This window comes from Panthera uncia (assembly GCF_023721935.1).
Source record: "Panthera uncia isolate 11264 chromosome C1 unlocalized genomic scaffold, Puncia_PCG_1.0 HiC_scaffold_4, whole genome shotgun sequence".
Lineage (NCBI taxonomy): Eukaryota > Metazoa > Chordata > Mammalia > Carnivora > Felidae > Panthera > Panthera uncia.
The window spans coordinates 80,170,740-80,182,634 of record NW_026057585.1 but is presented as its reverse complement, the minus strand read 5'-3'; the positions used below and the strand labels follow the sequence as shown (position 1 = coordinate 80,182,634).

At 51.4% G+C, this 11,895-nt stretch overlaps 1 protein-coding gene, 1 non-coding gene and 1 pseudogene across 2 annotated transcripts in view; 1 reads left to right on the top strand and 2 right to left on the bottom strand.

Annotated features, from left to right (window-relative positions):
- RNF19B (ring finger protein 19B) overlaps positions 1–1,549 on the bottom strand; it is a 21,891-nt gene extending 20,342 nt beyond the window's left edge. Inside the window, exons 1-3 of the mRNA XM_049618889.1 lie at positions 1,101–1,549; positions 940–1,028; positions 6–646 (exon numbers count right to left, since the gene is read on the bottom strand). Coding sequence (XP_049474846.1) covers positions 6–173 — 168 coding nt within the window. The 5' untranslated portion in view covers positions 174–646; positions 940–1,028; positions 1,101–1,549. The remainder of the gene's footprint in view (positions 1–5; positions 647–939; positions 1,029–1,100) is intronic.
- On the top strand, positions 172–11,587 carry LOC125913698 (epidermal growth factor-like protein 7; annotated as a pseudogene).
- On the bottom strand, positions 4,752–4,858 carry LOC125913781 (U6 spliceosomal RNA). The gene has a single exon (XR_007455080.1). It is a non-coding gene; the product is annotated as a U6 spliceosomal RNA (small nuclear RNA).
- Positions 11,588–11,895: the final 308 nt, after the last annotated feature.

Genomic DNA, 11,895 nt, shown 5'->3' with positions numbered 1-11,895 from the left:
GGCGGCGGCTCGGCCTGCGGCTTGGCCCGGGCGCGGCGGCCGCGGGCCGAGGCGGAGAAGACACTGTGGAAGGTGAGGCGCCGGCGCCGGCCGCCGCTGCGGCACTTGGGGTCGGGCGCGGCCGCGTGTAGAGATGTAGAGCGCGGCGACTCGGAGTCCTTCTCGGAGCCCATGGCCCCCAGAGGCCCAGGAGCGAGGGGCGCCCAGCGCCACCACTGCTCCCGCCTCAGCGCCCCCTCAACCGGCGCGGCGACCGCCGCCGCATTGGCCGCCCTCCCCGAGGTAGAAGCCGAGCGGCCGCGTCGAAGTGATTATAAAGCCTCCGCCCCGCGCGCCGCTGCCCACTGCGCAGGCGCTTCGCTGAGACACCTCACAACCCGCACCGCCCCCCCCCGGAGGGGGGTGGCGCTGGGCGGGGCCGAGTGGGGTGGGGCCCGGCGCGCTGGGGCGGAGCTCCGCTTCCTCCCGGTCATGGGGTTCGGGGCAGCCATCTTGAGGAGCCACACATCCAACTGCTTTTCTTGGCCCCGTTCCCCAATTCTATACCCCCTACCGCCTTCATCCTCGAGATGGGAGTTTTCGGTTTGCCTTTCCTCGCGGATAGGCTGATTGCCACTTCCAGCAAAAGATACTTAGGTTACTTCACCTGTAAAACCCGGACAGGGGTGGATCAGGTGGTGATTCCCAACTGGTCCACCTCGCAACAATTCTTCTGTCGTTTAAGTTAACAGCATTAATTAATAAAGAATATAGTCATTCATTAAGCATCTACAAAGTGGAAGCATTACTAGATAAGATAGACAGGGTGTCCTGTCCGCAAGGGATTTGCAGAATAAAGTCCGAATTCCTTAATCTAGCATTCAGTGCTCTCTGTGAGCTAATAAACTGTATTCCTAGGCCCGCCTCCCATCCTATCCTCCCGGTAGCTTGGTTACTTACAATTGCGGAAGGAGGCCCAGCGTTTCTTTCCCCCGGAGGTGTCTGTCCTCTGCTGTACGCAGGCTTCCTGGTGGGATGTGAGCATGCAACTACAGGACAGGAACAATCAGTTAGGATGAGGTTCAGTTGCAAATGACAAAAGAAAAAAAATAATAACTTACGATAGAAATTGATTTCTTTCTTCACAAAAAAGAAGTCCAAAGGTAGGCAGTTTTGAGCTGCTCTGCTACGCTCAGCGCTTGGTTTCCAATCTTAAGTTTACCTCATTGCGCTCCACCTTTGGAAGCATGCAGGAGAGAGGGGGAAAAGTGCACCCTTTTCTTTTTAAGAGACTGCGCTGGAAGTCCCACGCATTTTTGCTGGCATCTCATTGGCCAAAATAATGAGCTACGATGAGAAATGTCGCCTTTTAACTAGGCGCAATGTGCCCGGCTAAAAATAGAGGCTCTGTGATTGATAGAGAATGGTAGAATGAATTCTGGAAGGTACCAGCTGTCTTTCTCATGGGTGGCCTTTACAACCATGAGAAAGGTCCGCAGGAATAAGCCCTAAGAAACTTCAAAGTTTTGAGGTAAAACAGTGGAAGAGGAGCCAGCAAAGGAAACTGAGAAGCAGGGACTGTGAGAGGAGAAAAACCAGACAGGTGTGATGTCACAGACACCAAGATGAAATGTTTCGATTGTCGATTGTGACAACTGCTGCTGAGAAGTCAGGAAAGAAGAGAGAAGTGACCAATACCATAAGGAGGGGGCATGTTTCTCCTCAAGTAAGGAGGTTTGCTCCTGGATGGCTAAAACAACAATTAATTTCTATATATTCGTCAGAATAGGCTAGGCTCTGCTATGGTAACAAAGAACCCGAATGGCTCAATGGCTTAACCCAACAAAGGTTTATTTTTGTCACTCATGCAAAGCCTGATGTGGCTCAAGGTGCTCTCCAGCATACGGATCCTCTACTCCACTGGGTAACTCAGAGACCCAGGCCACTGCTACAACCTCAATACAAGGCTTTCAGGATTGCCTCAATAAGGGAAAGGTTGCTACATAGAAGGTAATGTACTGGCAATGAAAGACTTCAGCCTGGAAATGACACGCATTACTTCCATACAGACTCTTAACCGGACCTTGTCACACAAGCCAAATCTAACGGCAAGGCAGGCTGGGAATTGTAGGGGGGAAGCCATGGACTATTTAGTAAGCCATATTATCAAAGCCACAGCTCCCTAGAGTTGTTTTTTACTCTGTCCTCAGTGCCAAATGTCCTGATCAGTGGCAGGGTCCCTTCAAGGAGGTGTGTGCCTGTGGTGGGGATGAAGGGTAGAGAAGAGGCCGCCTTGTTCCTTGGGTCAGATTGTGTCTGAAGGAGACAGGGACTCCTGATTCCAGGCAGACCCAGACGGCTTTTAGTTGTTTCTCCCCACACAGCTGTCAGAATCCAAGCTTGCTGAAAAGCTCAACACTGAATGTTTGCTTGTCTTGGCACTGGCGTCCAAACAAACTCTGCCTCAGCTCAAAGCTGCCACCATCAGTGCTTTGGCAGAAAGCTGACCTCTCATAAATGCCACTGAACTTTGCAATGGCCCCATTCCTTTCCTACTGGGTTTTCTTCCCTCCTGGATCCATCACCCTTGAATTGAGGGACTAAAGCAATTCCTCCTACTTTTTTTTTTTTTTTTTTTTCCTGTGTCTCCACTTGGTGGAGACTGAGTAGTGACTCAGGGGGATGGCACGAGAGAAAGAAGGATTCTTACTCATTTTTCACTCATTCAGTAAACATTTATGATTCCTTGTGCTAGGCTGTTTGTCAGGCACTAGGATCATGGAGATGAAAAACAGAGCCTAATGAGGGTTGCAGACAGGAAAGCAGGTCATTGGGATACTAGGTGACAAAGACATGGACAGGCCAGAGGAGGGCAATGGCAAGCCTTGCTCGGGGTAGTCAGGGATGGCTTTCCGAGGAAGAGCCCTTTGAGCTGGGTCTCAAATGACGAGTAGGGAGTTGACACTTGTCAGTAGGGGAAAGGGCAGAGGGAGTCTGGAGGAAAGGCATAGGAGTACAAACACAGGATCAGTCTGACGAGTGTGGACAGCAGCGTGTGACAAGAGTGGAGAATGTCTGAAAGGATGCGAGAGAGAAGAGAGAATGGAAAGCCTCTGTGTTATGACTCCATTGGATGCAAGGAAGAGAAACCCAACATGAACTAGCTGATCCTAAAAGAGGAGGTTGACTCAGGCCATCCTTTGAGACAAGCACTGCAGCAAAGGGGCCCAAGGACCAACTGCAGCCAGGGAACCACCTGCACTCCTCCCATCATTCATCTTTGCTTCTCTGCCTGGAAGCTCCTCCCCCTCCTTCTCTTCCTCTTCCTCCTCCTTTTAACTGTGGTAAAGTATACCTTACATAAAATCTATCATTTTTACCAATTTTTTTAGTGTTCATTTTTGAGAGAGAGAGAGCGAGCAAGCATGGTGGAGGGGAAGAGAGAGAGAGGGAGACAGAGGATCTGAAGGGGGCTTCAAGATGACAGCAGAGAGCCCGATGCGGGGCTCGGACTCTCAAACCGTGAGATCATGACCTGAGCCAAAGTCGGACACTTCATGGACTAAGCCACCGAGCTGCCCTGCATTTTTACCAGTTTTCTGTGTGCAGTTAGTGACATGAAGTATATTCACGTTGTTTGTGCAACTTTTGTTACCATGCATCTCCAGAACTTTTTTATCTCTCAAACTGAAACCCTGTACCTATTAAACAATAACCCTCTCATCTCCCTACTGTGGCTTTTCAGACCACTTTCCTCTCTAGGCTGGAACTGTGCCCAACAGCAATCCCCAGCTCATGCCTTCTAGCTCCCTCACCAGAGAGATGAGAAATTCTCTTCCCTTTGTTCCAAATCCCCAAAATCCTGCAGGAGGATTCTGACTGACCAGGCTTGGTCACATGCTCACTCACACCCTTGATCATAGGGAACAGGATGCCATGACTGATGGTTTCCACCTGGACCATATGTTAGGCCAGGGGAAGAGCAATTCTTGTTTTCAGAAGAAGGGAGGGGCCAAAAGTGACCAGGTGAAATATGAAACGTTCACCAGAGATAGGTTGGGGCCAGGTCACTAGAAGCTTTGAAGACCAGGCTGAGGACCTCAGCTTTTATTCTGTTATGCAGCGGGGCATTGTGGGAACATTTTGATCAAGGAGAGCGATATGTACAATGAGGTTGGTCTGCAAAATCAGCTCTTTCTTTTCTTGAGCCTCTATTTTTGAGCTTTCTCTTGCCTTTCAAGGTTGCTCTGAAAGGTAATTTTTATTCAGATGTCACCTGAATACCAACTGGGCCCCAGCTCCTTCCCCTCGCCTCAGAAGTGACCCCTAGTTCTTATGACCCCTACTTTAGGCAGTCCAATCTGGGTCACCTCCTGTCTCCTGGGTTTCCTGGCCCTTCCTCCCCACCTGCTTCAATGAGTGGCCTCTCCATTCCCCTAGACGTTCTCCTGCCCCTGACCTGTCCTCCAACCCCCCAAGTCCAGTTAACCTCTAAAGTGTTTCTAGAACCTCTCTTGGCTTCAGGCCTCATTATTTCTCTTGCCTGGACTTTGGCCCCAGCTCCTCAGTTGGACTCTTTTGTAAAGCCACCAACTCATGCCAATCCCTTCTACAGTTCCCACTGTCAGCCTCATCTCCTTCCATGCCTCTTAGAATTGAGCTATTTGGCCTTTTTTCCCTAAGTAATCTCTACACCCAACATGGGGCTGGAACTCACAACCTGGAGAGCAACAGCCACGGGCTCTACCGACTGAGCCGGCCAAGCGCCCCTTAAAAATATGGGAGGCTTCACGAATTTGTGTGACATCCTTGTGCAAGGGGCCATCTAATCTTCTCTGTGCCGTTCCAATTTTAGTATATATGCTGCCAAAACGAGCACCATTTGGCCTTCTGGATGCTATCTAGGCATGCCCAGAATTACCAAGTTTTGCTTCCTTTGCAGATGCTGGTCCCTCTGCCTCTTACGCCCTTCCCGTCTCTCTTCACTTGGTGTAATGGCATGCATACTTCCAGGCTCATTTCCATGGTCACAGCCCCCCTTTCTACAGTCAGCCCCACCACCCTCCCACCTTTGTGTCCCCTAGTATCACACCTATTACTAGGATGACCATATAATTTACTGTCCAAGCCCAGGACACTTTTGAGAACGAACGGGGACACTATTATTTTTTCTTATTTAATGTTTATTCATTTTTGAGAGAGAGAGTGCGTGCACTCAGGGGCAGGGAGGGTCAGAGAGAGAGGGGAACGGAGGATCCGAATCAGACTCTGTGCTGACAGCAGACAGCCCAATGTGGGGCTTGAACTCACAAACCACGAGATCATGACCTGAGCCAAAGTCAGATACTTAACCAACTGAGCCTCCCAGGAGCCTCAGGAATGCTATTATTATTACTTTTTTTAATGTTTAATTATTTTTGAGAGAGACAGAGCGTGAGTGGGGGAGGGGCAGAGAGGAAGACAGAATCTGAAGCAGCCTCCGGGCTCTGAGATTTTAGCACAGAGCCTGACGTGGGGCTCCAACTCAAGAACCATGAGATCATGACCTGAGCCAAAGTCAGAAGCTCAACCAACTGAGCCACCCACGTGCCCCCAGGAACGCTGTTATTAATTAACTGCCCTGGTTCAACAGGTGTCAACTGGTCTCTTTCAGGCAAAGTAGGAGGTATAGTCGCCCACCCATACCTGACATTGTTGTAAAACCTGGCACTTAACGTGTTCGTTTGTCTTGTTCATGTCTCTTAGATAGTATTATTATCCCCCATTTTTAAGATGAAAGGATGGAGCCTTTGAGAGAGAGGAGATTTGTGGTCACATAGCCAGGAGACAAAGCTGGCCTGGGAAGCCAGATCATTAGATTCCAAACCCTGGACTCTTCTGACTCTAGAGGTCATTATATACCACCACACCTGACCCCTCCAATACCAGAGTCTTATTGTTGTTTAGGTTGGTCATGTGTGGTCCCCCTAGATGAAAGGTAGAAATGGTGTCTTACTCGTCTTGTGCACTGGCCTAACATAGAGAAGGCCCCAGGGCACGTTTGTTACACAGATGACTTCTTGAGGATAGAACTGTGTGTCTCACCTTAAATTCTGTTGTCCCTTCCACGGCTAGTACCTAGCACGGGACTTGCTGTGCATCTATTCATTTAATAAAAATTTATGAAGCACCTAGTACGTGCCGGTACTGTGTTGGTGATACAGTGATGAGCAAAACGACAAGGTCCTTGTTCTCATGGAGCTTACTGTTCAACAACAATCACACAAATAAACATACAGTATAAACTGGGATAAATCCTAAGGGAAAATACCCGGTTCTGAGGTTTAAGAAATATTTTGGAGGTAAATTTAATAGGTTTCGGTCATAAATTTGATGGGGGATATAGCAAGATGGATGTGGCTATCCGGTTTTTGCTTAAAACAGATGGCGAAACAAAGAAGGAGCAGTTCGGGAGAGACTGCTGTCGGTTTGGATGTGTGGGACTTGAGGTGTCTGTGGGATTTCTAAATTTTTTGTTTAATGTTTACTTATCATTTTTGAGAGAGAGACAAAGCGTGAGCAGGGGAGGAGCAGAGAGAGAGGAAGACACAAAATCCGAAGCAGGCTCCAGGCTCTGGGCTGTCAGCACAGAGCTTGACGCCGGGATGGAACTCACGAACCACCGAGACCATGACCTGAGCCAAAATCGGAGGCTCAACCAACTGAGCAACCCAGGCACCCCCTTTAAAAAAAATTTTTTTTTAATGTTTATTTATTATTTTAGAGAGAGAGAGAGAGAGTCAAAGCGTGAGCAGGGGAGGAGCAAAGAGAGAGGAAGAGTGTCTGTGGGATTTCTATTTGAATCTTCCCCACTTCCAGCCAGGTTAACTGATTCGCCCAAAGCTGCAACATTGTGGCAAGTAACACAAACCTGCTTCAGCCAGTCCTCGCAAAGCTGGCCTCCAGGTAGCACGGTAGGAAAAGGGACAGATGGGGGAAGGCAGGAGAGACGCAGAGAAGGGATGTGTTCACTGAGACAAAAATCAGACCTCCCAAGCTGCAGTGAGGATCTCGGCGAGAAGCCAGGGACCTGGCAGCGGTTAACAGGACAGAGAGCCCGGGCCCCGCCCTACCCTGCTCGGCGCTGGGCCAGAGCATCCCCTGCGAGCCCGGACACGCAGGAGGGGCTGCTCCGTGCCTGGAAATCCGAGCAGCCGGGCAGGCAGGGCTGCGGAACCGCCAATCGGGCTGCGCCTGGTGGCGGCGCCACGTGACCGGCCTCCTTCCCCCACCCCCTTCTCCGGCCTTCAGGGAAGACGGGCATCCCTGCCACCCCGCCGCCCCCGCCCCTCGCGTGCCGCAGCGGCGCGGGAGGGCGCGGAGGCGAGGGGCCGGGATTCCGCCGCAGTCCGCTGCGGCGCAGGGGAGGGGAGGGGGGGATAGACGAACGCGTTTCGGCCGCGGCGCCTGCAGTGTTTTCCGTCAAGGTCAGGCGTACCCGTTCCCGCGCAAGGCTGTCTCCAGAGTCCCTCCCTTGCCACCGTCCTAGCCATTCCCACCGCCGCTCCTGGCCGCAGCGTCCCGGGCCCTCCTGGATCACGGCCTCAGCCTCTCGCTGGGCTTTCTGGGGGGACATTCAGAGGGATGGGAGGGTTTCAGTCCATCCCGTTCACGAGCTGCCCAGCCCCTTTTCTCATATGCACACCCCACGCTGTGTCCCTGCTCTAAACCCCACACTGGCTCCCAGTGTCCTGTAAGAGAGCATTAAGGCCCTACAGAACCAAGCCCCAGTTTAACCCTTTACAGCCCCCTAGCCCAGAGACCCAGTTCCTCCGGACCCCTTGCCCTTCCAGGAACAGTCACCGATTGCATACTTAAGTGACTACTGTTGCCATGTCTTCTGCCTAGGGTACCCTTTGCGAACCTAGCACATTTATAGACCCAATTTGATTGTAATAACGCAGTGGAGGGTGGAAACCGGTGCCGAAATGCCCTTTAGCAAAGGTCACAAAGTTGCAAGCCTACAGGGATCAAGCAGGAGAAATAAGGCCAGTGGGTGACAGCACAAGAAAAACCTGTCTAAAGGGCAGAGACTCTGCTCTCCATTCAGGCCAACATGCTCCTTGGGAGGAATGTGGGTCCTACGATGACAGATATTACGAGTTTACATGAAATGCCACAAATCCAGATTTTCATGTGTAATCTTTGAATTTTTAAGTGTTGATTTGATTTCTTAAGAACATCCCTGCGGGCCAGTTGCAGCTCACAGATCCTCAGCATGTGACTTCCTGTCCTAGAGAAGAGGATGGCTTTGGTTGGGAAAACACTGAAAAACTGTTGAAGGTGAAAGTTTGTTCTTGAAGCTCTGAGACACAGCTGCTGTGGAGGCAACAAGAAAGTGGACTAGGATTTGAATTTTTTCCTAAAATGACACTGGATGTTTTAAGCTACCGAGCACTCAAGAGAATCTACCAGAAACTGGAGGACTGGGTCTTGAAAATGGGGGAGGCAGGTCTGCAGCCAGCAGCTAGCCAGGGTCACCCACCCACCAGCATCAACTACCAGGAATGATTGCAAACATTTTTTCCCTTCCTGTGGGGGCTATGAGAAGGCGGGGAAGGCACCCTGTGGTGCTTTACTCATGGGGGTGTCGTGGGTGGCTGGGTGAGGGAGAGATAGGAGGGAGAGCCAACCCTTCCAACCTCTAAGGCTTCCCACGGTGGGATAATGCCTGGAATGGAAATTGGAGAGCTCCTTAGGAAGAGGGAATTGGAGACAATAGCCAAACTATGGCAGCTGTCCCAAGGCTGAAGGGCTGGGGACAATGGAAAAGGAAGCAGAAGAGAAGGCTGAGGCCATCTAGGGAACCAAGTTATTTTTAGTTCACCCTGAGGTTTTTTGTAACTATGATGTGATGGCCTTCTCGGTCTCCCATCCCTGGAAACCTTCAAAAAAAGCCTCCCATACTCACTGAGGCTGCCTAGATTGGGGTGTTGTGGAAATAGTGGAGGGGGCCAAGTTTTACATCTATTTTGGTATAATGTTGACCAAAGACAGTACAGGCTGAAGCAGGCGCTGGGTCAGGAGAGATCAAGTGTCCCAGGAATTTGCAGTAATCTTGAAGAGGGTTTTGCAGTAGGTGCTTGGGCTCATCTTGTGAGGATCTCAAGGGGTCAGGCGGCCCCTGGCTCACATCTAGGTTGCAATAGTGAAGAACCAGCTACAATTCACCGAGTTCTTGCTTGTGCCCCTGTGCCACACATATGCATTATGTCTGTTATCTCTGCAGTGATTGTAGTGAGAGAGTCATACTCTCCTATATGAGGCATTCCTCATAGTCCCCATTTTACAGATGAAGAAATCAAGGCCCAGAGAAGTGAAGGGACTTGCCCAAAGCCACAAAGATTTAAAAAAAAAAAAAAAAAAAAAAGGGGACTGGATCTGCTCTCCAACTGTTTCCCCCCCCCCCCCAAAAAAAGAAATTGTCCTCTTGTCTGGGGTTTTCATGGGCAGCACCTGCCATGCAGAGTTATAAGTACCGTTTTGCCTTGCATGCCTGTCCTCTCGACTCATCTGTGAGGGGACAGGAGCCATGCTGCTAATTGACGTGCCTGGCACACAGTGGGTACTGAATACATAGTAAATCAGTTCATTTAAGGAAGGTCAAAAGCAGTGCCCTCAAGCCTCAAATCCCTGTGTCCCTGAGCCAGTCATACACCTTCTCTAGGCCTAGATGCCTTCTGTGGAATAGGAATTATATACAGACCTCACAGGATTATTGGTGGATTTACATGAGACCAAGTCATAGAATTTCTGGAAATTGCCATACAACCGGCAGCTGTTGCTGCTGCTAATGATGATGATGGTGGTGGTGACTGAGGAAGGAGCAGGGAAGGAAACCAAGATCCGGAAGTTCCAGCACTGCATCAGCTCAGACGGGAAATTCTCAGGAGGGCCTGCCAGTGTGCAATTTCCAAGACTGCTGTGTCTTTATACGTTCATCATTGTTGGGAGACCTACTATGTGCCAATGCTTGATCTCATTTCAATAAACACTCTGGTTTTCAGTGTGCTCTCGGCTGGAGCGGCCGCCCTGAGAAGGCCATCCCACCTGCAAACATGGGGCCTGTGTGACTCCAGGGAGCTACTTCCGCTGTGGTTCTCGGTGCTGGCAGTGGGTGGCACTGAGCATGTCTACCGGCCTGGCCACAGGGTGTGTGCCATCGGGGCTCCCAAGGGCCCCGAGTCGAGACTTTTGTGTAGCGAATGTACCAACCCTTCCTCACCACCTGTGACAGTTCTTTTTTTTTTAAATTTTTTTTTTTAATGTTTATTTATTTTTGAGACAGAGAGAGACAGAGCATGAGCGGGGGAGGGTCAGAGAGAGGGAGACACAGAATCTGAAACGGGCTCCAGGCTGTCAGCACAGAGCCCGACGCGGGGCTCGAACTCACGGACCGCGAGATCGTGACCTGAGCTGAAGTCGGACGCTTAGCCGACTGAGCCATCCAGGCGCCCCACCACCTGTGACAGTTCTGAGTCTGCAGCACCTACTGGACCATCTACAGGACTGCCTACTGCTGTGGCCCTGGGCCAGCCTCCGCCAGGCTTCGCCATGCCTGCTGCCCTGGCTGGAAGAGGACCAGCAGTCTCCCCAGGGCCCGTGGAGCAGCAATATGCCAGCCACTGTGGCAGAACGGGGGAACTGTGTCCAGCCAGGCTGCTGTCACCGCCCTGCAGGATGGCAGGGCGACACCTGCCAGACAGACGTGGATGAATGCAGTGCTGGAGGGGGCACCTGTCCCCCATGGTGTGTCAACACCGTGGGTAGTTACTGCTGCCAGTGTCGGGAAGGGCATGGCCCATCAGCAGATGGTGTGCTCTGTTTGCCCAAGAGAGGGACCCCCAGGGTAGCCCCGAACCCCACAACAGGAATGGACAGTGCGGTAGAGGAGGAGGTGCGGCGGCTTCGGTCAAGGGTGGATGTCAGAAGCTATAGCTGTTGCTGACCCCACTGTACAGCCTGGCCTTGAGGGCCCTGGAGCACAGGCGGCCTGACCCCAGCAGCTTCCTGGCTCACCCCTTCCAGCAGCTGGACCGCATCGACCCTCTGAGTGAACAGATCTCCTTCCTAGAGGAGCAGATGGGGTTCTGTTCCCGCAAGAAGGAGCTAGGACAGGCTTGGCCCAGGTCCCCGGCTCTGGCTACTGACAGCCCATGCCCACTGTGCTGGCCGGCACCCCTGCACCCCCACCAGTGGGCCCATGGCTGAGGGAAGGTACGAAGGTCCTGTCGGGGGGCACCTCTGATCTGTGTCAGAATAAAATGACGGCTCAGGGGAAAATAAAGCTCTGTGTTATTAAGAACAGACACTCAGTTATTTTCATTTTACAAGTGAGAAAATGAGGTTACAGAGATGATGTGACTTCCCCAAAGGGAGCACAGCTGGAAAGTGGCAGAGGCAGGATTTGAACTTGGATCTGTGTGGCTCCAACAGTCTTTCCTCTGTTCACCAGAACATTTATCAAGCATCAGCTAGGTGCTATGCCTCCTGCAGGGGCAGGGGATACAGGTCAAGTTGGGAAGGCAGACAACTCAGCAGACACTCACAATTCAGCATGATCATCTCTCTGCTGGGGGGATGGAGGTGATAGAAGAGGGGCTGTTGCCTTAGCGTTGCCTTTGTCTGGCCCATGGACCCCTGAGGCACAAACTTGCCAAACGGCCTCTAAATCCCTCCACCCTAAAGTGAGGAGGAGGCACACCTTCATCCCTCCTCTCTGGGTAGAAGGGATTGTTGCAGTGGGGACCAGACAATAATCAACAGCCTTGTCCAAAAGAAATCCCCCCACAACCAGCCTCTCCTCTGTCTCTGTATCTCTGTGTCTGTGTTTCAGTTTCTCTCTCTCTCTCTCTAACACAAACACACTCCATGGTG